The 20,753-nt window shown below is 45.9% G+C and overlaps 2 protein-coding genes across 5 annotated transcripts in view; one reads left to right on the top strand and one right to left on the bottom strand.

Moving 5' to 3' along the window:
- Positions 1-20,753, bottom strand: part of LOC146197029 (beta-1,4-N-acetylgalactosaminyltransferase bre-4-like) — a 48,863-nt gene that overhangs the window by 25,212 nt on the left and 2,898 nt on the right. For 3 of the 4 annotated variants that reach the window (XM_084598745.1, XM_084598744.1, XM_084598739.1), the window contains exon 1: positions 4,472-4,590. The exons of the other annotated variant lie outside the window; for it this stretch is intronic. The gene's annotated coding sequence lies outside the window, so the exon portion shown is untranslated. Of the gene's footprint in view, positions 1-4,471; positions 4,591-20,753 lie in introns of those variants that run through there. 4 annotated transcript variants of the gene reach the window in all.
- Positions 2,451-20,753, top strand: part of LOC146197026 (uncharacterized) — a 113,963-nt gene continuing 95,660 nt past the window's right edge. The window contains exon 1 of the mRNA XM_084598747.1: positions 2,451-2,895. Within this exon, the coding sequence (XP_084454873.1) occupies positions 2,865-2,895 (31 nt within the window). The 5' untranslated portion in view covers positions 2,451-2,864. The remainder of the gene's footprint in view (positions 2,896-20,753) is intronic.

The raw sequence follows: 20,753 nt of genomic DNA, 5'->3' as shown, positions 1-20,753 counted from the left end.
ATAGAATATAATCACCTAAATGTTGCGTAGCCTCAAAACCATGGTCCCATGTACACCTGGAGCTTCTTAATTTGCTCAAAACTGGCGTTGACGTGACAGCGACATAGTTCTATGTGCTTTGAGTTTTTTGTGCAAGTGAACTCATGCGTCGGCGTACTTTTTAGTATGCGACTTATCATTTCCAGGCTCTCTAGCCTGCTCATCTAAGCTGAAAACTTCAAGAAGCGTTTTCCCTTTTTAAATAAGCTTCACATGTAAATGGAGGTATAGATGACAGCTGTCCCCTGATGACTTTACATAAAGGTACAGAAGATGTCCCTGCACGTGCATAGTGTACAAGGCTAGGTATCTTCGAGCAGACTAAAATCTCAGTCTCTTCCATTCCACAGGGTGCGGTGTACAAGTATGTTAATCAGTCAATATGCGCCATGTTGTTTCCATTCTTAGAGGTACTGCAGCTTGTAGAAGAAAATTTTGCATATTGATATTTCTACCTCATTTCGGGCACAGAAGAGATATTTCAAGCATTCCTTCAACATTATTCAAGATGAGTTCGGTATTTGCACTCTTCGGCAGCGTTTCCAAGTTCTGCATTCGTTACCATCCGAAATTGAAAGGTCGTGTTCTCATTTCCGTATCTTGCCAAAATAAGTTCTCAACAAGAAGAATATTTGTATAATCTACACCTTTTCAGCCTTTTGATAAACGTTTATTGGTCCTGTAGCTTAATGATAACCTACTGGTAATATATTGAACTATTTCAGGCACTGAACTATGAGGTCATGCAAATAACTAGATAAACTCATAAATGTGTTTAATTCAGCAATGCGAAGACGTTGCGCAGGATACTTTGGCTGTGTTAGAAGCACACAAATATTGTAGAAGCTACAATTTAGAGAGAAAACATGGTTGCCACTTACAATACCCACAGAAGGAGCCGTTAATTATGCGCCTGATTCTCATAACAGCCTTATTTTCATGAATTTTGTTTGCTGATCACCAATACCCAGAAATATCCGACATTTCTGAGAAATGCTGGCTAGCGTAGTTTCTTCACGTAATGCTTAACATCACGTTCGCCTCTGAAGATCTTTTATCGGTACGCTTCTGGTTGTTTTCTTTTCATTATCCAAAACGCACGTGCTCTATTCGCTTCCTATAGAAGTCTCACTTCGCTACCTAATAAATTCACTTTGTTCATAAGCACTTAAATGCTGCGATTCATTCAAACGAAAGGAATTTATCATATTTACCTGTTTGTTAGACACGCCTTGTAAGCACGGGAATAATGGGGCAATTTAGAATGACACATGGGAAGAAAGCGCCAGAGGAGATGTTCTTTAAACATTCTTTTCACAACCGCCTGAATGAGCATTTTGGGACACCACAAATTTCATAACTGTAACGAAGTTTGCAGCCTACACGGATGTGCGCGTAATTGGAACCACCAATCATTTTTATCCTAGCGATGCGACTACAATCACCACGAGGAAAAAATGTGCAGTACAACTGCGGATTAGCTGACGTCACAATCCTGGCAGGGAGCTGCTTTGTGAGAGGCTGATTTGCAACCTCCCTTTGTTCTTGGCGCCCTCTGAATTGAACTCACCTCCCGCTAAGCGAAACCCGGGTAGCAACAAGTATAGATCCGCAAGGCAAACATCGGATCAAAGAATTCCTATTTTGCCATTCGCGGTGACAAAACAGAAGCCGTCGACTTCGAATAGCGACAGCTTCGAAAAGGGCAAAAAGCAGATACTCGGCAAAGTGGCAAGACTCAAAAAGCTGAAGCTGCGCTGAACTATAGCAGTTCCTTGCAATGAAAACATGACATCTGACTTAGGAGGCACGAACACATGGAGAGCGAATCTCATTACTCTGTTTCAGTAAAAAGCAGCCGGTCTATCATCAATGACATGAGAGCACCATTCTTGTTGCACGTCAAACGTTCTCTATCCTTCTGCTTTAGACGTCAGTTGCTTTGCCTCCAATAACTTTCAACGTCATATTCTGACGAAAATCATAGAGACGCTCGGTTGCAAAGCCAACTGTGTCTAAAATACTTTCTAAGATTCTCCGCACATCTTGAGCTTCAACGTCTCCAAAAATAGTTGTTTTTTCACTTGAATGAGAGAAAGCCCGCTTGAAAGGCTTTCACTTGCACGCTGATTTAGGTATTTCGTTAATTGGCATGACCTGCTAGGAATCCCGCTACTAGAAGATACTTCATCTGTAATGCAGGAGGCGCAGTTGTCTTTTTTTCTCGCCAGCAGCCCCAGAACTGATGCTCAGTCTGCAAATACCAATGCAAGTCGCTCACTCCATCCCTCCTCCTCTCTATAACCCATAAAACAGTAAAAGCCCCTTTGGAATTCTTATGAGCTTGGAATGTCAACATCACTCATCACGTCATCTCAAAGCAGAGGCTCGAACGTTGGTTTGATCCAGGTTGAGAGCAACACAGAGTCTCTTCAACAGAAGTGCATCAGTTTAATTGAAAGAGGTGAGCAGCAGTGGAATATTTTGCGCATTGCACCCAGGAAGCACGTGATGCTTCTGAATACAATTTGTCATTTATAAGCAAAAAAGGCGCCACTATGCCTGCCCTGCAGCTTGAATATCTGTTCAGCGAGAATGTGGACTGCAATGGTACGGTAGAAATGACGAGGTAGGGCTTTCCGTCACAATAAATATTGCACGTTGTACGTTTCGAAGCTCTCCGCTGCAGCGTCTATCGAAGGATATAGCTCTCTACTTCACGACATTAAGCATCGCATATAGCAGCATCGAGTAGTAATGAAAGCAGATTTTGCCCTCAAACGCTTACTCAACATCCACCTTCACATCGTCTACCGGTCCAAACAATGTCGTCATTAACCAAAGTTAGAAGCACAGGTAAAGTGCATGAGAACTTATTTGCTTCTCCCATCATTACTTCTTAAAATTTCATTACTGCGACATTCAGATTGGTTCTGTGACATGTAAATCCATCGAGTTTAATTCTCTGTTAATCGAGGAGCTGAGCGATGTACTTACGACTGCGCAAGGCACGAAGTTGGAGTGTTGTTTGATAGTAACTAACTTAGAAATCTGGCCTCTGTAAAACTAATCGAACAGATATCTAAAATAAATTAAAAGGCGCCATATACTTCTCTGTATTATCAAATTTGTTTGACCCTACCAGGCGGACGTGCAGTATGCAGGCCATTAGCTTTAGTTTGCGTCGGCAAACTGCACGACGAATTCGGCATTCTTCGCGCCACGAACGAGCTGTAATGTTGTTACAGTACCTGCTGTAGTATTGATGTACTCTTATTTTCGACAGCTGTGCGTGCATGCATTGAGAAATTTTTTCGTGCTGTGATTGTACTGTACAACTTATGTTTCAGTTCATGTGACTGTGTAAATTCAATGCCGGAGTATAGTGAAAAATAGTTATTACCGCGAAAATTTCTCGCACGAAGAAACTAATCGCTACAGGCTGTTTCGAGAAAAAAGAAAAGTTGCTCCTCTTTTGCGGTTTGTAATGTTGTTTTTTTTTCTTAGCGCTTCATGGTACTTCTACATTCCGCTGTTTGAACGTTTTATTTAATGCTGTTAACACTGGCATTAAGTGATAATATATAGCACGTTCAATCAGCAATTAGTATTGTTGAGATGTTCTGAAAACCTTCCTTGATTCCCTAAGAGCCTAACATATCAATGTTTTTACCGCACCTGCCTAAATCCCTGTATCAAGCCCGCGTTTGTTTATGCATGAACAAAAAGTATTCAGATAACGAAGCATGCATGATCCATTTATTGCAAAACAGCGAGACCTCTGACGCACGTGCATGCTGACTCTAAGTCCAAACGCAGGCAGCACATTGTTTAGACCTTTCTTCTTTTAGAATACTGTTCACTGATCAGAGATCGATAGACGAAATTTTCCTGAACTAGAAGCATGATCATATGCCTTGCCTCTTGTACCACAAAATAAGTGTAAGACAAACCTTAAAACCAAACATTGTTATCTTAATGACCACAATATGTAAGGTTTACGATTGGTCTAAAACTAACTATCTTGAGCAATAGATAAAGTAAAGTTATATTTGTCAATGCCTTCTCGTAGGCGACCATATGTTAAGAAAAAAAAAAAAAGCGCTAGGGTGTACCGTTGAAGTGAAAAAAGGGAAGCAGTGAGTACGCCTACATAATGCCTAAAGCTTCAATCGGATGATGAAAACGTCGCGTGGCAAACTTGAATTGCGTTAATAGTATCGTGCGAATCATTACACAAAACTATTATATAGAACTTTTATACTTTATACTTTATCGAACTTTTATAAATACCTTTTATATTTTTATAGAAAGAACCAGAGATGAAGCAGTGAAATGGAAAAACTAGGGGCGGAACGTATGCTCGCGCATGATATAGGAAAAGAAATTGGGCACTGAAATCCACATGTGCAAGCCATGGCGGCCATCATACCTCGACCCCTTGCCTTGATTTTGTTCTGACGCTGTTTCTTGCGGTATCCTTCTTCGCTACATATGCTTGATGCACTGAACAGATGTTTAACCCCCAACTCTTAACACGTTTGCCTTCTCTCCCACTTCGATTTCCCTTTCTGCTAGCTGCTAAGACATTTTGTCGAAGCAGACCCATGACAAAAAGTCATCGCTCACAGACTCGTTCTATGAATGAAGTAGCTGTCGCTTCAGCATGCTTGCTTGCAAAACCAATCCGCTGAGAGAAATCTGCGTGTCTTCTCTACAGCGCGATAGCCAGTGCTTCCCTTCTGCCGACATAAAAAAAAGTTAAAAAAGCTATAGGTCACACTCAAAAACAAAAGTTGTTTTCACTTGCACATCAAAATTTCAAAGGCGCTGAGGGAAGAATCATTTTAGATAATTATGAAAACAAAAAGTATGGTTCTCAGACACATCTAAAAACAACTAAACATTGTAACTAAAAGGAGGCCCACTGGGAGTATAAAGGCCAATCATATTGCTATTGAATAGTCCTGCTTTCCATTGAGCATATGAAGCAGCAGTATTACTGGCGATTAATAATATACCTCCCCGAGGTAAAATATAAAGGTTAAAGATCGGTACCGCGCTGCCCCCCTCTCCCCCCTCCCCCCCAAAAAAAAATTAAATTAGAGGGGTTGAACGCTGCTGAACCGGATATGGAACGAAAACTTTCGGTGCGTGCAACTCGATGTTGTCGTTCACCTCTACCAGGGCGGCAACTATACCGAGTTATAACCCAACGGTTTCTTCTTCTTCCTCCTCTTGGCTCAAGGTCATTCGTGGAGTCGGCAGCCGACGCTGCCTTACTTCCATTTTTTTTTTTTTTCACTTGCTCCACCGCCCCGGCTATTGAGATCCACTACTGAAGCGAATGGCGCTAGTATCGACATAGAGGAGCAAGTGGGGGCACGTATCTCTGCTTAAAGCAGCTGGATCTGGTGCACGGCTGAGTTAGTGTGCTAAAAGCCATACATCGTGGTTTAAGGCGAAAGCCTTCAATGGCCCATAAACTCACGGCGTCCGGCGTCCTGTCCTGCCATAGCTGTCAATCAAATGATGTCATCAACCGAAACGCACCTCATAATTCTCCTTGTCTAACGTGTGAATGATATTTAAAAAAATAAATATCCTGTCTCCTCCAGGAATCGATCCTCCACCCTTTGGATCCCCAGCAACGCGCCACACTTGGGAATTTTTTTTTTCCTTTATTGCATGGAAGTACTTCAAGCTCGATTTAGCCAGGTCGCATACCGCAGCCTGTCATGCACAGTCACACTAGCATTGACCTCTCGCTTTTCTCACACATCGAAATTCCGGAAGACATATACACGCATCGAGTACAGGTAACAATGGAGGAGGTCGATCCTGCGCAGCATATACACCCCGCACTGTTCTCTGAACAGAGACTTTGATGAAAGTGGTAGCTCAGCGTGGTGATCTGTCATGCGACTCTTCCACAGACTAAAAAGTCAGTTAGGTTTGTCGCCTAATTGGTGAGATCCGGATATTCCAGTGAGGCTCACTATTGCGATACTGATACAAGGGGACGCCCAAATACTCTGTCTTAGGAGCCTCCCACTTGGATATGGTTTTGGATACTACGCTGTTTGATCCCACACACTTGGTGTGGCCCTAATAAATCTAACGCCACAAGCTGCAGATGAGAAGAAAAAACCTTCACAAATATCTTATAATCCATTTCACATAAGGACAACGGACGATAGCCTTCAACATTTTTCAGCCGATACGCGTCCGTGGTTTTCGGGGTTATTATAATGTGACCAGTATAAAACGTGAGAAGCAAAAAGCCTGTGTCGTGAGCTGCACCGAAAACTATCAACAAGGCAAGTGCTAAGGTAGGCATAAATATTTTATAGAACTCACTACTTATAGACCATCCGGGCCAAAAGACTTCTGGCCCTGAATAAATAGCTACTTCACCTCATCTGAAGTAATAGACCCTCAATAGTTGTCCGCTGGTCATCTTCAAGATAAGAAAAATCTTCTGTTAAATGACTGAAATCAGACCCACTGATCTAGTTACTACTACCACTAAAGAGCAACGCATATTGCTTAAAGAAGCCACCAAGAATACCTGGCGTGTCAGTGTACGTATCACTTCTACAACGAATTTTTAAAACTTCTTTGGAAAGAGCAGCTTATACCTTTCATCATTAAAAGCGCGGCGAGCTGGTTGTTCATAACGAAACTCCTTGTTCGTGACCTAAACAAGGCACCCTGATATTTTTCAGCACTAAACTGTTTTAACTGTGCTTTAAAATTGTTCACATCATCAAAATACAACTCCAGAGAAATTCTTTCCGACTCATGCAGTTATTTCAAGGTGCGCTTCAATTCGCGAATGTGAAGGCGCTTTTAGGAAGTGATCTGCGATGATGCTTAAATTGCAAGACTCTTAATATCATTTTTAAAAAGATCCCACTTTTGAAAGACTATGAGATCAGCCCGAGCCTACGTGTCCATTAAGCACGCAGCTATAATGCGCAGAAAATTTTCATCTGAAAGAAGGAAATTATTTAGCTTCCATAGCTCCCACTGCGGTTGGAGCAGACAGATGGATTTAGATAGATGGATTTATTTAAAGGAAAAGGCAGAGAGGTTGGCCCGAATAATTCAAATCTGGCCTGCTACTCTGCCCTGGGGAAGGGGAAGGAGAGAAGAAAGAAGGTCATGATGGGTGACGATGCGATCCATCATGACCTTCTGACATGGAGCAGACGTCTAGTATGCATCCTTATGTGAACAGACACTATGCAGTGGTCGCTAAAAAATATCTGTCTCACCCAGTATCCATGCACAGTAGGTAATGCGCCAGCCGAAACGTAGACCCTGTCAAGTCGGGCTTTCGAAGACGATTAGAAGTGCGCAAAATGTATACTATCGCGTTTTAGTCGGCCAGTGTCAACAAGGTTATGCTGCCAAACTAAGTGAGAACAGCAACATTGGGGTCATAGGGTCCGCGATATACTGATCTATCCTCATTGTTACATACACAATTGAAATTTCCCACCAGTAAAATCTCTCAATTCGTGCGAGGCAGGTTTGCCAATGACAAGAAAAACACTTTCTTGTCTTGCTGCTTAAATTCGCCACTGCTGACCTGAAATGGCGAGGTCAGAAAATATGAGCCGCCGCTCACCATCTATGCAATATGACAAGTCAGTCATATCTAGTGTATTGCTGAGAAACAGCCTACACCCTCCGGACAAGCATTTCTAATGACCGACGATGACATTATATCGCGATGCAAACATCTCAAGAGCAGTTTCTGTATCATCGTCCGTAGCCGGTTTAGTTTCCCGAATTGTAGCTACATTCGCACGACAACTTTCAAAAAAGTTGTTTTAACTGTCTAATACCCAGAAATGTGGCGCAACAAACATAAGCACATGCGAAGAGACACAACACACGCGCACACTATAAACTGCAATATGGATCTGAACACACTTCCTCTTCACCACTCCTCTTCTACACCCAAGTACATATTCTCATCATCCTCTTCTTTGCCAAGGAGATAGTGGCACTTTCTTCCCCGCAGAACGTAAACATCGTCCTAGCATGGCAGTCACCATATCTACACTCACATACATCTCCACACACCTCTGCTTTGCCCAGCAGAGGTGTGTTTGTATTTGTTGCACCCTATTTCTGGGTATTATGCAGCACCAACTAGCCCCTCAAGCTGTTGTTTTAACTGTCATTGGCACCGTCGATTTCGCAAGCCTCCAAAGTTAAGGGTAGCGATCTCAAAAGCTGTGACCACCGCCATTTTTCCTGCGTACATTATTCAACCTCATCCGCCGAAGCGGTGAGAGTCTCTGGCAAATCGTGAAATGCAAGCCATAATTCTCCTTGTCTACCTTGAGGATGATAGTAGCAATGACAATGAAGCTGCAATTAGTGGTAATGATAATTATTACTTTAGCAACGATGATGACGGCGCATTTATTTCATAACAATAATGAGAACAAACGTGATGCACCTTGTGCACCAGCAAGACTTAGGCTTTCGCATTTCTGCAGTGTTGATTACCCTGTGGTCTCGGAATTTTTTCTTTGCGGCCTTGCTTGTTAGTATCATGAGTGCATGTACAATTTGATGTTGCGTCGTTTCTTGAATTGCTGCTGTTTACCGAAACTGTTGCCCAAGTCCGTTACTGCAATTTGCCTCAATACTGAAGGTCGCGACAATAAACGGTGTAAGGTAATTACTACCCGACGAATAAATGGATGGAAAAACTTTATTTTCGTCAGAGAGCATGTATGGATGGTTCCGTGTTAGATGGCCATCAACCCATGGCTGACGGCGACCTGGGTGGCCCACTCCACGGCCCTGGTCTGGACGACCGGGTCTGAGCTGGCCAACACGGCCTCCCACTGCTCGAGGGAAGGATCACGCATAATATCCGCCGGTGGCGGTGCTATGCTACAGCTCCATAATATGTGGTCATAGGTTGCCAATTCCTGACACCATTTGCACTCCGGCTGAATGTCCGGGTAGATTTTGCTCAACACGTATGGGTTTAAGAAACATCTAGTCTGCAATCGTCGCCAGACGCATTCCTGCGCCTTCACCAATTGCTTGTCCGGGGGTGGGTAAATCCTCCGCTCAAGTTTGAAATGATTAGTAATGTCATGAAAGGATACCAGCCCATCTCTCGTGGACCTTCCCGGAACGTCCGGCTCACCTACTCGGCTGACGAAACCTCGAGCATTCATGTGAGCCGTCTCGTTCCCAGGATTCCCAGAGTGTGCTGGTACCCAGACAATTTCCGCCTCCGTAGTCCCTCGCCCCGTGGCCCGATTCAGCAATCGCGCCGCTGTGACAGATATTCTGCCCCTCGCCAAATTTCGGATGGCTGTTTTGGAATCGCTGAAGATCAAGTCAGCATTACTACTAGTAATAGCTAGTGCTATCGCCGCTTCCTCTGCAGTTTCTGGGGAGCGGGTTTTGACTGATCCGGAGGCGATCAAGCGTCCCCGCCCGTCCACCACCGCAATTGCAAATGCGTCCTTGTCCCTATACTCGGCGACATCTACATAGACTGCCCCGTTGTACTTCCCGTACTTAACATGTAAAGCTTTGGCTCTTGCCTTCCTGCGGTCCTCGTGATGTATTGGATGCATGTTCTTGGGCAAAGGTTTTATGTACAAGCCCTTGTGCATTTCCCGCCTAATCTGAATTTTAGTGTCACCAGCTGGAGCATCAACTCCAATGCCGATCCTTTCCAATATGTCCCTTCCTGCTTTTGTTTTTGAAAGCCTACCGAGCTGCATCACCAAGTGCGCCTCCCGTAGTTCTTCTAGGGTGTTGTGCACCCCTAATCCCAGCAGCCTTTCGGTAGACGCATTGTGAGGCAACCCAAGGGCCGCTTTATATGCCTGCCTAATCATAGCCTCCACCTTGCCTTTTTCCGTCGCGTCCAACTTCAAATAAGGCGTCGCATACACTATTCTACTGAGCACAAACGCCTGCACCAGCTTACACAAGTCCTTTTCCTTAACACCTCTCTTACGATTAGCGATTCTCCTGATTAACCTCACGGTAGCATTGACCGTATTTTTAAGCCTTTTCAAGGACTCGCTATTTTTCCTGTTAGTCTGCAGATACATACCCAGGATCCTGATCGTTTGAACCTCAGCGACCGGTACGCCCCCCACTTTGACCTCTAAAGGCGGTGGCGGCACATAGTGTCTCGCATGTATCCCTCTTGGCTTGTCCCTCAGCACAAAAAGCTCGAACTTGGGCTGAGAGCACGAGAGTCCTGCTTCCCCTGCTAGCTCCTCAACAATATCCACCGCGTGCTGTAGAGTTTCTTGCAAATGTGCGTCACTGCCTCTTGTTACCCAAAGAGTAATGTCATCCGCATAAAATGTATGTTTAAGTCCCGATATCCCTTGCAGCCTGGGTGGTATCTTGATCAATGCGAGATTAAATAGGAACGGCGATAATACCGACCCTTGCGGTGTCCCTCTGCCCCCCAATGGGAAGGGATCCGATTTCATTTCTCCGACTATAATCTCCGCAGTCCTACCCTCCAGAAACGATCTGATGTACCGGAAGGTTCTACCCCCCGGTCTTATGTCCGATAGGTTCCTCAATATTGCCTCATGGGTAACATTGTCAAAGGCCTTAGTTAGGTCGAGCCCCAAGATAGCCTTGGTGCCCGTGCCGTACCCAGGATCAACAACGTCTTTTTTTAGTTGTATCATGACGTCCTGCGTTGATAAATTAGCCCTGAAACCAATCATTGTTTCAGGTATCAACTCCTTGTCCTCTACATAACCCTGAAGCCTGTTCAGGACCACATGCTCCATCAATTTGGCTAAACTCTTCGGGCGATATAGATTCTCCCTCAACGGAGTACTCCATTGTATTCAGCCTCGCAAAGGCCCACAACCACAAGTCACAGCCCCGGAGCCCGGTGCCGCAGGCGTCGGCTCGGCCTAATGATTAGGCCTGATTTGCCGCGCCGTGGTCGAGTACAAATCGTGAAAAAACCCCTAAAAGGGGGGAACACTTGCCAAAATATGGTGTCCACAGGTACAGGGCAACTGCCTGCAGACGAGTCCACAAAAAGCAAGTCCAAGGCACAGCGCGTTCCGCCGAACATCGGTCTCAAGGCGGGAGCTCATGCGGAACACGTCCGCACAGCGTCCGCTCTACAACCCCGGTTGCACCAAGCTTCTAGCTTATTCCAACGGGGTCGCAGCAACCCCGACGAATAAACTCTAAGAATCTTGGTCAATCCAGTTTCGAATTGGCAAAGAAGAAAGTGCTCATTCTGATGCGTGCAGCAAACTATTCAGCGAGCAAGACAATCTTTGGACATGGTGCGGATCAGTTCGGCGAGTTTCGCCGATGAACCAGCTTGTGGGTTTATGCTTTTGAGCTTATCGCTTGTGAAGCTAACGAAGACTGACTGCTGGCAGGATAAAAAGATGTTCGTTTCTTCACAAAGCAGCGCGCTACCTGACCAAGAACGCTTCTGCCGAAAGCCAGGAGAGCTGAACTTTTTCTCAATAAAGGCGTTGACGCCCGACAACAAGATGTTCACTCAAACTAACTAAACGATTCGGCGCAACGCGGAGTGGTATGCGTGTTGATTCGTCTTAGGTAGCTTCAGCAGCAATGTAGTAATTATTTCAAATCACCGAGGAAGCAAGTAAACATCAGCAAGAACATTGTATTGTGATCAAGTAAGCTGTCAACAAGCCTACCCTACGCGAGGACAACCAACACCCATCCGAAGCCGGAGTGGCAAAGATGGCATTCAGTGCGCAGGAATTAGCAGTGCCCCGTTTTCCAACTTTAGTATGTTCCAGGGAACAGTCTAAAGGTGCCGCTCCCGCTGGCACTCTGAAGCTGCTCCGCATTTAGCAGGAACCTAAAAACTCCCGCCTCTCGCAGAGAAATCTTATCACTGAGAGTCAATGACAGCGTACCAGTTAAAGGTTTGTGTGAAAGCTTGTTTTTGTTTGTTTTTTCAGAAGCGTAGCAACCACGCTTCAGCCAGAGCATGTCGTCCTCGCGGTTAAAGCTCGCTGGGCTGCACTTTGACAGCTCGCTTACCTACTGAAGCGTTTTCTCACCGAATGAATGGGTCAAATGCCTCAAGTTATGCTTAAACGGGCAAAAATCAAACTATTATATAAAGAAATGGCCGACAATATAACGCGCAACTAAAGCGCCTAGGAATGCATCACACAGCAACAGTTCAGAGCATGCTATCCCATTTCGTAACTCACGCAGCCATCGCCAATAGGTGGCGTCATGGTATGTCACCACGTCCCATACATCAAGGGAAAGAGTATATAGAAGAGCCGAAGCCTTTTGCTAGGCCTGGCGAGCCACCCATATTTTTTTCTGCAACGCTGGCTTAGCAGTATTATTCCAATGTTTAGGTCACGCGCCTAAATGAAGTCATGTGCAGGGATTCAGGAGAAGATCTGACGCCGCGAGTCCTTGTTAGGCTCGAAAAAGAAATTTTTTAATGCCTTGGAAATTATCTACTTACCATTCAGGCTTTACATTCGACGTGGCCCTTAAGTCTTGTGCACTCTGGATAACTCAAGAATTGGATTACAACTTTATGAAACACACTTCATAGGCCCCTTACGTGTATGTTAATATAATATGCTGCAATATTGATGGCTTCCAGAATATTGTGATGACTCGAGTTACCTAAAGGGGTCCTGGGTCCACACTGGGCATGAAGAGATGGAGGCACAAACTCGAGATATAGTTTTTAATATGATTAATTAGAACAACTGTCAGTTTCGCATACAGCTCGCCGTCACTGGGCTGCGTTGCTGCGTCCGCGCGGTGCGGCATGGGCTCCGAAGAAGGGCTGGAATGCCGAATGCAACGGCTCGTCGTCACTGGGCTGCGTTGCTGCGTCGGCGTGGTGCTGCACGAGCTCCGAAGAAAGGCTGAGTGTTCGTCACGGCCAAGTGGTAGAATGCCGAGGGCTGCCGCTGCTTCCTTTTTTACATTTGGCGGGGGGATGATCTGCCAGGCGTAGAGGCAGGATGACAGGGGCCGAACTTGAACCGGCGGCTAGACCCCGGGCTCGCAGGTCCTGGCGCAGCCCCAGTCTTCTGCCCTGCTCGTCTTCTGTTCGACTGCATCGTCCGCTGTCTGCAATCTTCTCTTCCGTTCGCCTCCTCTTTGAAGTCCTTTCTCCCATTGTTGTGTGTCCTTTCCAAGGGTTGACCGGTTTCCGCGACCATCGGCTGCCTTTGTTAGCTCCCTCGCGGCTTTTGTCCTTTAGCCTTTTCACAGGTCCCGTCCCAAGGGAGTAGTCGATGGCCGTTCATATATGGTCAGATTTCCGTTCCGCGATACCAAATATGGGCATGTCTAGAGTTGGGTCCCTCGACGCCGGCATGGCGAGGTCAGCAGTGTCCATGAGTTACTGACCGGCGTCCGCGGCCTCGTGCAGGCGCACGAGCAGTCACAATGTCTCGAGATCAGGTGATCTGCCATTAGCAGCTGCCGCAGAAAAGCGTTCTCGTAACAATTAAATAAAGTGGCAGACGGGCACTGAGAAGGCAGACGTGACAGTTATGGCTTAATAATTAGCCGAGCCTTGTGGAATTGTTTTCATCGCAACGACTGCGGTAAGAAGTCAATAACTTCTAAGACAGGCGTCGGTTCGCTCCGTAAGCTCGAAAGAAGTGGCAATTTCTGCCAGACTTTCTGTAAACATGCATGTTTCTGAGTAAAGGTTTAATGATAATGTTTTCGCGCACTCCTCTTGGTAGTGAGCCTGGGTGGTTGGCTACTGGTTCGGCATTGATTTCCATGCGGTTGAGAATTTGTCTGCCTTATTTAGAGTTGGCTAGTCTTTGTAGCAGCGCTAGCTTATGTGCTGTGATCAGCTCCTAGACAGGGTTGTGTATCCCAAGTGAGAAAAATATTTCTGTAGAGGTGTTTCTGGGTAGGCCTAGCCCAGCCAACTAGATGCTTCTGATGAGTTTGTCTTAATTTATCCTTGTCGTATTGACTGAGGTGGAGATAAACGACTGAGTATGTGAATCTGCTTAATACAAAGCCATGTAAAAGACAACTATCAGCATATTTTATTCCCCTCTTTCTAACCATTACTGTGTGTATTAGTCTAGTGATTTGTTGCAAAGTCATTTCCAGGCTGTTGATAGTGATATTGTTCTTCCGATTACTCTGGGTGTAGAGCCCTAATCGAAGTATGATTCCCAGCTAAAATAAAAAGATAACAGCAGAAACAAAGTGGAGTGAGAAAGAGCCTGCACCTGCTAAGCAATAACAGGCTTAATCCAATCAAAATAAAACGAACAGCGCCCATTCGGCCAAAAGGATGCAATTTTGTAAAAAAACGAAGCTAATTGGAAAAATAAAATTGCGCATTCTAATTAAGGTATCCTAAGGGCTCAACAAACACGAAAGGGTGATGATGCCACGCAGAGCATTTTTTAATTGTGATATAAGAATCTTTAACGAAAAACGATGAGGGTGCTAAAAGAAACAAAAAGGTTTGAGGATAAAAGAATGAAAAATAGATATGGGAATGAATGTGTATTGGTGGGAACAGTAGAATGAGTGAAATCATTTTCATTGGGAGGAAAGGAGTTTCTTCAGCAGATCATAAACAAACATGAGTAAGCAGCACTTCTCTAATACCTCATGCGAAGGAAAGAGCTTTTTTGGAAGGAAGAGGGTGACGTTTTATGTCACACGACGGAACTGGTTGTCCACTTTCGATCATTCTGTGTATATAAAGACATGCCTCATGAATAAAACCTCAGTTGTCAGTTCAGCGCAATGTGTCTTTCTATCTGTCCGTGTTTTAGTGCTGTTTCAACATTATGTCCAACCAACTCGCCCAACAAGCCAATTTGCAGCACGTGCGATTTATTTGTCTCATCCTTTTTTTCTGCACTTCCTTTCACCCTCATAAGGAGTAGTATACCAGGTCCAGGCTCATGCTATCATTGAAATTCCTCTCTCTTTGAGGCCGGTACGTCCACCTATATATCTCCTGCCAGCGTCGGAAAGCGATAACCGCAAGATTTTGAAACGGTCAAGCCTACAGTACAAGACAACCTCTCCATTCGACAAGCTAGAGCGAAATAACTGCCGAAAATCTCGACGTCTCCATTTCTGAACTGACACCCAGCCTTCTGCGATCGGCGGCAATTATTTGCTGCAGCCTGACGTCGGTTTCTGTGTCTAGATGACCTAAGCCTATTAATTGGACACGTTTTCTGGTTTCTGGTGATTGCTCTTAAAAGCTTTGTACCGAATGTTCCTCTAAAATGATTTTTATATTCCTCGTGGCAGTGCTACATGCAACTGGTATCCAGTGCATATTGCTCTGAACTTGTCCTTGAAATGAGCGCTTTATGTGCTTGAAAATTTTGTAATATGGTCTTCACATTCGACCCAGTTCTGTTCCGGAATTGCAGATCAAAGTTTATATTGATGGGTGTCTTCAAATGTAACGAATTGAAGCGTCTATGCCAGGGGGGGGGGGGGGGGGGGGGACCCTGTCTACGGTTCTAGCCATATTTTACAGATGAACTTAAGCTCTTCGAGGTCAGTTATGTGCTACAAATCAAAAGCTGGATGTACTCTTCCTTTCGACTTGATTTCAGTTCGTTGTACTAGCTTTCTGCTAGAATTGATGCACCTGAGGCTAACGTCTACTGTCGGCAGGCTGCAGTCAGCTGGGAACGAGATACAGGATTCTATCACATTCATGTGTCCAATTACGACGACCTTTGAAAACTGTACTAGGCTGGCACAAAGTCATTTCGCGGTGCCCAGCCGGGACCACGATTGCGCATACGCCGTTACCACGACAAGCGGTAGCGTAGAGCCGCGCGGCCGGTCTCCTTGCGGCGCCCGCGCGTGACGTAACTCTCCGCCATGCTCATCATCGTCTTCGTGAACGCCACGCGTGATCATCGTGATCATTCCGATCACACGCGGCGTGATTATCTGCCTACCACGCAGCTGAGCCGCCGCGCGTGCGCTCTAGATCGACGCGCAATGGATAGAGAGGCGAACGGCGAGAGCACGTACTGTGAACGGCATCAGCGGAGGCTACGCAAAGAAGCGTCCATGGATCCAGAAGTAATCATAAGGCGCTAGGCCAGCCTACAACGTGCGAAGAAAGGAAGGCTAAGCGAGACACCTGAAGAGCGGGAAGAACGTCTCGCTAAGCTGCGGCGCCAAGTCTCGGATCGGCAAAGAGGCCCAGTCTCTGACGAACTACAAGAAGACCGTCCAACTGTACAGCAAGAAGTCGAAGCTCAGAGAGTGCATCAAGAAGTTCTAATTTATTTTACATCAGATCCTCACGTTTACACAACCCAATGGGGAACCGTCACTGATCTTGTCTACCAAAGAGAGATCATCACATCTGTATACTGTATGTCCAAAATTGAGACGTGGCAAACTACTTTAAAGACCACCGATTGGTCTTCGTGTCTATGAAGCCTAGCATTGAATAAACACGTGCTTTACGTACATCGAAAACCTTGCTAGTGTCGCAATTGCTTAACCGGTGCAGCCCGACATATCGGATAACCAAGCTCTACCAAGCTAAACCCTAGCTTTCGCTACGTACATCGTGGCCTAGCTCTGCTAAGACACTGGAATTTTTTTTTTATTAATTTAGAAGCAGGTGAAAGAGCAATCAAACCAACGACGTTAAAGGTTTCGTCTTGAGATCTAAGCTCCGATGGGTGAGACGGTTAAACAGAAGCCGCGTACTCGCCGTGCAAACCTGGGAATTCCCACTCTTTTTGTTACCTCCAAAGAGAGCTTGGCCGTGTCTATCAACTGAGCATCAATCGTATTCACGTGCATACTGAGAAAATTTGAGGGTGCGATTAGTAGTGCCATGACACGTAAAACGTTTCCCATATGCAATGTTCCTACGGAGATGTTTAAGGTAATAAATTGAATTTAAATCTACTCAAAGCCGCCAAGCCCGTTACAGAGGAGCACTAGCGGTCATTTTGGTTGCTCAGCTTATAACCCAAAAGAAACCCCCTGGGGTCTACAAAATGCAAGCACCGACCACAAATCATGTCTCGTGGTTGACTTCAGGTGACACTGCTGCAGTATGCCATAGTAACCTAAAAGGTTTCTAGAACGTTGGCTACAGTAGTGCAACCCGTATCTTGGCCTAAACCCCACAAAAAAATTCGCGACTGGCGTCTCGGCCATTAGCCCGCCCAGGGTAGGCGAAATTTCTTTTATAGGCTAACAACCATAATCCTCCAGCAAAATGCAAAAGCATCAGACATGCAGGATGAACTTTTTTTCCAGTGACAATGTATCTCCAACATCGTGGCAACAGTTTCGTTTTGCGTGCACTAAACGACGCTCATTTGGAAACATTAGGAAGCACATAGCAAAGCAGCACATATCCCAGGTAATAGATATAATTTTTGAAATAAAGAGGGCGTTCTGCATTTTTCAAAAAGTGAATTGGAGCGAATGACACAGTTGACACTTCGCGATGTCAGTGTTCAGGACTGTTCAAACTGCGAGGACTTCAGTTCAACTTCGCTTCAAAACCGTGAAATAAATAAATCATTTCGGTAGAATTAGTTATTGTAGCTACAACCGCCAAACTATTGCAAATAACCCCCTCTTCCTTGGCACATGTGCCAGGGAAGTGTGACGCTGAGTTCACTCAGCGTTATACATGTTCCTAGATATATATCACCAGGTCAAACTATCGGCGACAGTGCGTGTAAACTCTTGCACAGTCACCGCAATTACTTCTTTTCCTCTTAGAAGGCAATTAACGCTTACACATGAAAACAGTATTTAGCAACACCGTCAGACAATCATGATTATCGAGCTAATAATCGTAGCCTAAGCTAAATCAATATATTCCTACTGTTAACACCATAGCGGTACTTTCGGAAAGAACAGCAGTAATATGAAAAATGGGACTATAAATGTCTAAAAGAAAAAGAAAACGATCTAAATGTCCTCTAATTTCAAATCATGTCATCTAAAATTAATGGTGTCCAGATTTTCCTACATATTTCCTCTATCAAAAACGTTTACACGAAATGGTTCACACAAAGTGTTCAATTCATGTAGAAGCATGCAGTGGTCGAACTTCCAAGTCGTAACAATGAGAAAATAACACCAATGTTTGCGCGCTTAATATGATCTACGTTTGCATAACGCACGCATCGTTTCTTGCATTTGCGGACTGTGTACAGGGGCACGTACGTTACGTAAAAAAAGAGCATTTGTTCTTAGGGTTCATCTTGGATCCTTAGGGGCAGCTGAAGGCTCTCGAGAAAGCTTCGGAATTCTGGACCAACTTGTTGCAGTCTGTCGCAAGTGCATAGCGACCATACGGCTGTGCACACGTCAGGTAGCACGCCGTCATGAAGAAGACCTTGTCGGCCGGCAGGTCTTCACTCAGTGGCAAGGGTTCCCTCCCTTCAAGAATGTATGAATATTTGAGAGCCGAGTACGCGATATCCAGGGCAGGTACCTCCGGAAAGACGCTCCTGTTCCCAGCGCCATCGTTGCAGATGGCCTTCGCCTGGAACTTAGCCATTGTCGAGTCGGTCAAGATGGAACTGACTGTGGTTCCGTCTGGCGCCCACCTCAGACCCTCGGCGTCTATCGCGCGCACCAATTGTGTTGCCATCAGGTACAGAAGACCGCCGTACAGCATGGCGTTTGTACCATTTCTGTAGTACGCAGGCGGCGTCGCGACTGCAATTGCCAGTTCTACGCTATTCAGGATATAGTTGTAGCCGACGTAGCCTGGCAAGTTGTTCCATCGAAGTTTTAAGGCCTCTAGGTAATCGCGCGTCCATTTCGATGTTCTTGCCGCCATACTCGCCAATGCCCAATACTCGAAGAACGACTCCGCTTTCTCGGGGAAGCCGGCGTAGATTCTCTCAAGTTCGTCGCTGTAGAGGAGAGCTGACGGGGGCCAAATTGCCTTCTTCACCGCGATGAGTTTTGTGGCTACACGGACCTTGCTTTCGCTGTCCATCCAGTCAGCACTATCGACTTTTTTCAGGGACGCCGCGACAAGGGCATCGAAACCGATGTCTATGGTTCTCCTGTCTTGCACTGTAAATAGGGAGTAATAGCCAAGGGCGAGGACGAGAACCTTGTACGAGGCTTCTACGCGGTGCGCGCAGTACGCTGGCAGGTACACTTTGGCTTTCCTTGTGCTGCCATAGTGAACCTTGAGAAACTCGTAGCCTGCAGCGAGGGAATGGTGCTGGACAAAGAGCCACGCGAGATGCCTGTACAGCTGCCTCACGTCGTACTTTGCAAGAAGCTGGGCGACTGTTCTGATGAGCGATAAGTCGCTAACGGCAATGTAGTCCTGAAGAGTCAGCTTCGGCGTAAGAGAGAGGCCACGCTGAAAGCTCTCTACCCAATCGCTGGCCGAGGCAATCGGTACATGCTTGCCCAGTTCGCTGAAGGGGAACAGCGCGGACTGCATGTTCGTCGAGTTCACGACGGAGTAGAGTTTCGAAGATATCTCCTTCCATGTCCCGCACGTTTTCGACTTCAGTGACATTCATCGGAGGTCGTGTAGCGGCGTCCGGGTAAAGGTGTACGAGAAACTGCTCCCAGTACTTGACGTAGCTGAGCTTGGCGTTTCGGTGCTGATTCCGCACAACTGGCACGTATGAGCCTGGACTCACGAGTATGCGTTGCTGTCCCGACGGTGTAGGTTCTAATACATTCACCGATAGCCAGAATGGTGACTGCAAGTAATAAGCAAAGCCTACAATCATTGAAAGAGGCTTATTGAGCTCCTTGGGAAGCTCCGGCCAGGTCAGCTTGTACCTCTCCAACAACTGAAGAAACGGGGCAAGCTGAGGAGTGCCCGACGGATAGCTAGTGATACACGTGTCGTACATGGCCAGAACCTTATTTCCGACGGGGATGTGGAACGCCGCTTGCAGTAGCATGTCCCTGAAGCGCTCGTACCAGGAGAACCGTAAGCTGTCCATGGTCGACGTCTCCTGCTCGCTGTGGTCTGATGAAGAGTGCCAGGCAGAGCATACATAGGCACTAAAGTCCTCGCAAGGATCCAGACTCTTGTCGAGGTAACTGGTAAGTAGCGTCTTGTGCCGGACGCAGTCCTCGGTGAGGCAGAATTTGCTCTTGTTCGCAAATTGTTTTGACGCGACCAGGGCGATTATAAAGAAGACGAGAACGAAGCCCGCGGTCCCAGCGTAGACGATCGAGGTTTTCCTGTAGGTCTCGGCAAAGGTTCGTTCTATGACCGCAGATTGTGGCGATTTCACCTGCGAGGTATCATCATCATCATCAACAGCAGCAGCCTGATTATACCCACTGCTGGGCGGAGGCCTCTCCCATATTTCTCCACTTGACTCGGTTCTGTGCTAGCTGCATCCACTTGACCCCTGCGAACTTCTTAACCCCATCCGCCCACCTAACTTTCTGCCGCCCCCTGCTACGCTTTCCTTCCCTTGTAATCCAGTTTGTTACCTTAAGCGACCATCGGTTATCCTCTCTTCGCACTACATGTCCTGCCCATGCCCATTTCTTCTTTTTAATTTCCACTAGAATGTCGCTAACATGAGTTATTTCTCTGACCCACTCTGCACGCTTCTTATCTCTTAATGTTACCCCTACCATTTTTCGTTCCATAGCCCTCTGGGTTGTCCTCAACTCAAGTAGAACTCTCTTGGTTAGCC

The sequence above is a fragment of the Amblyomma maculatum genome, chromosome 3, assembly GCF_055883805.1.
Source record: "Amblyomma maculatum isolate TAMU_Amacu chromosome 3, ASM5588380v1, whole genome shotgun sequence".
Lineage (NCBI taxonomy): Eukaryota > Metazoa > Arthropoda > Arachnida > Ixodida > Ixodidae > Amblyomma > Amblyomma maculatum.
Note: the sequence above shows the minus strand (reverse complement) of the source record. Positions and strands in the feature narration are given on the sequence as shown.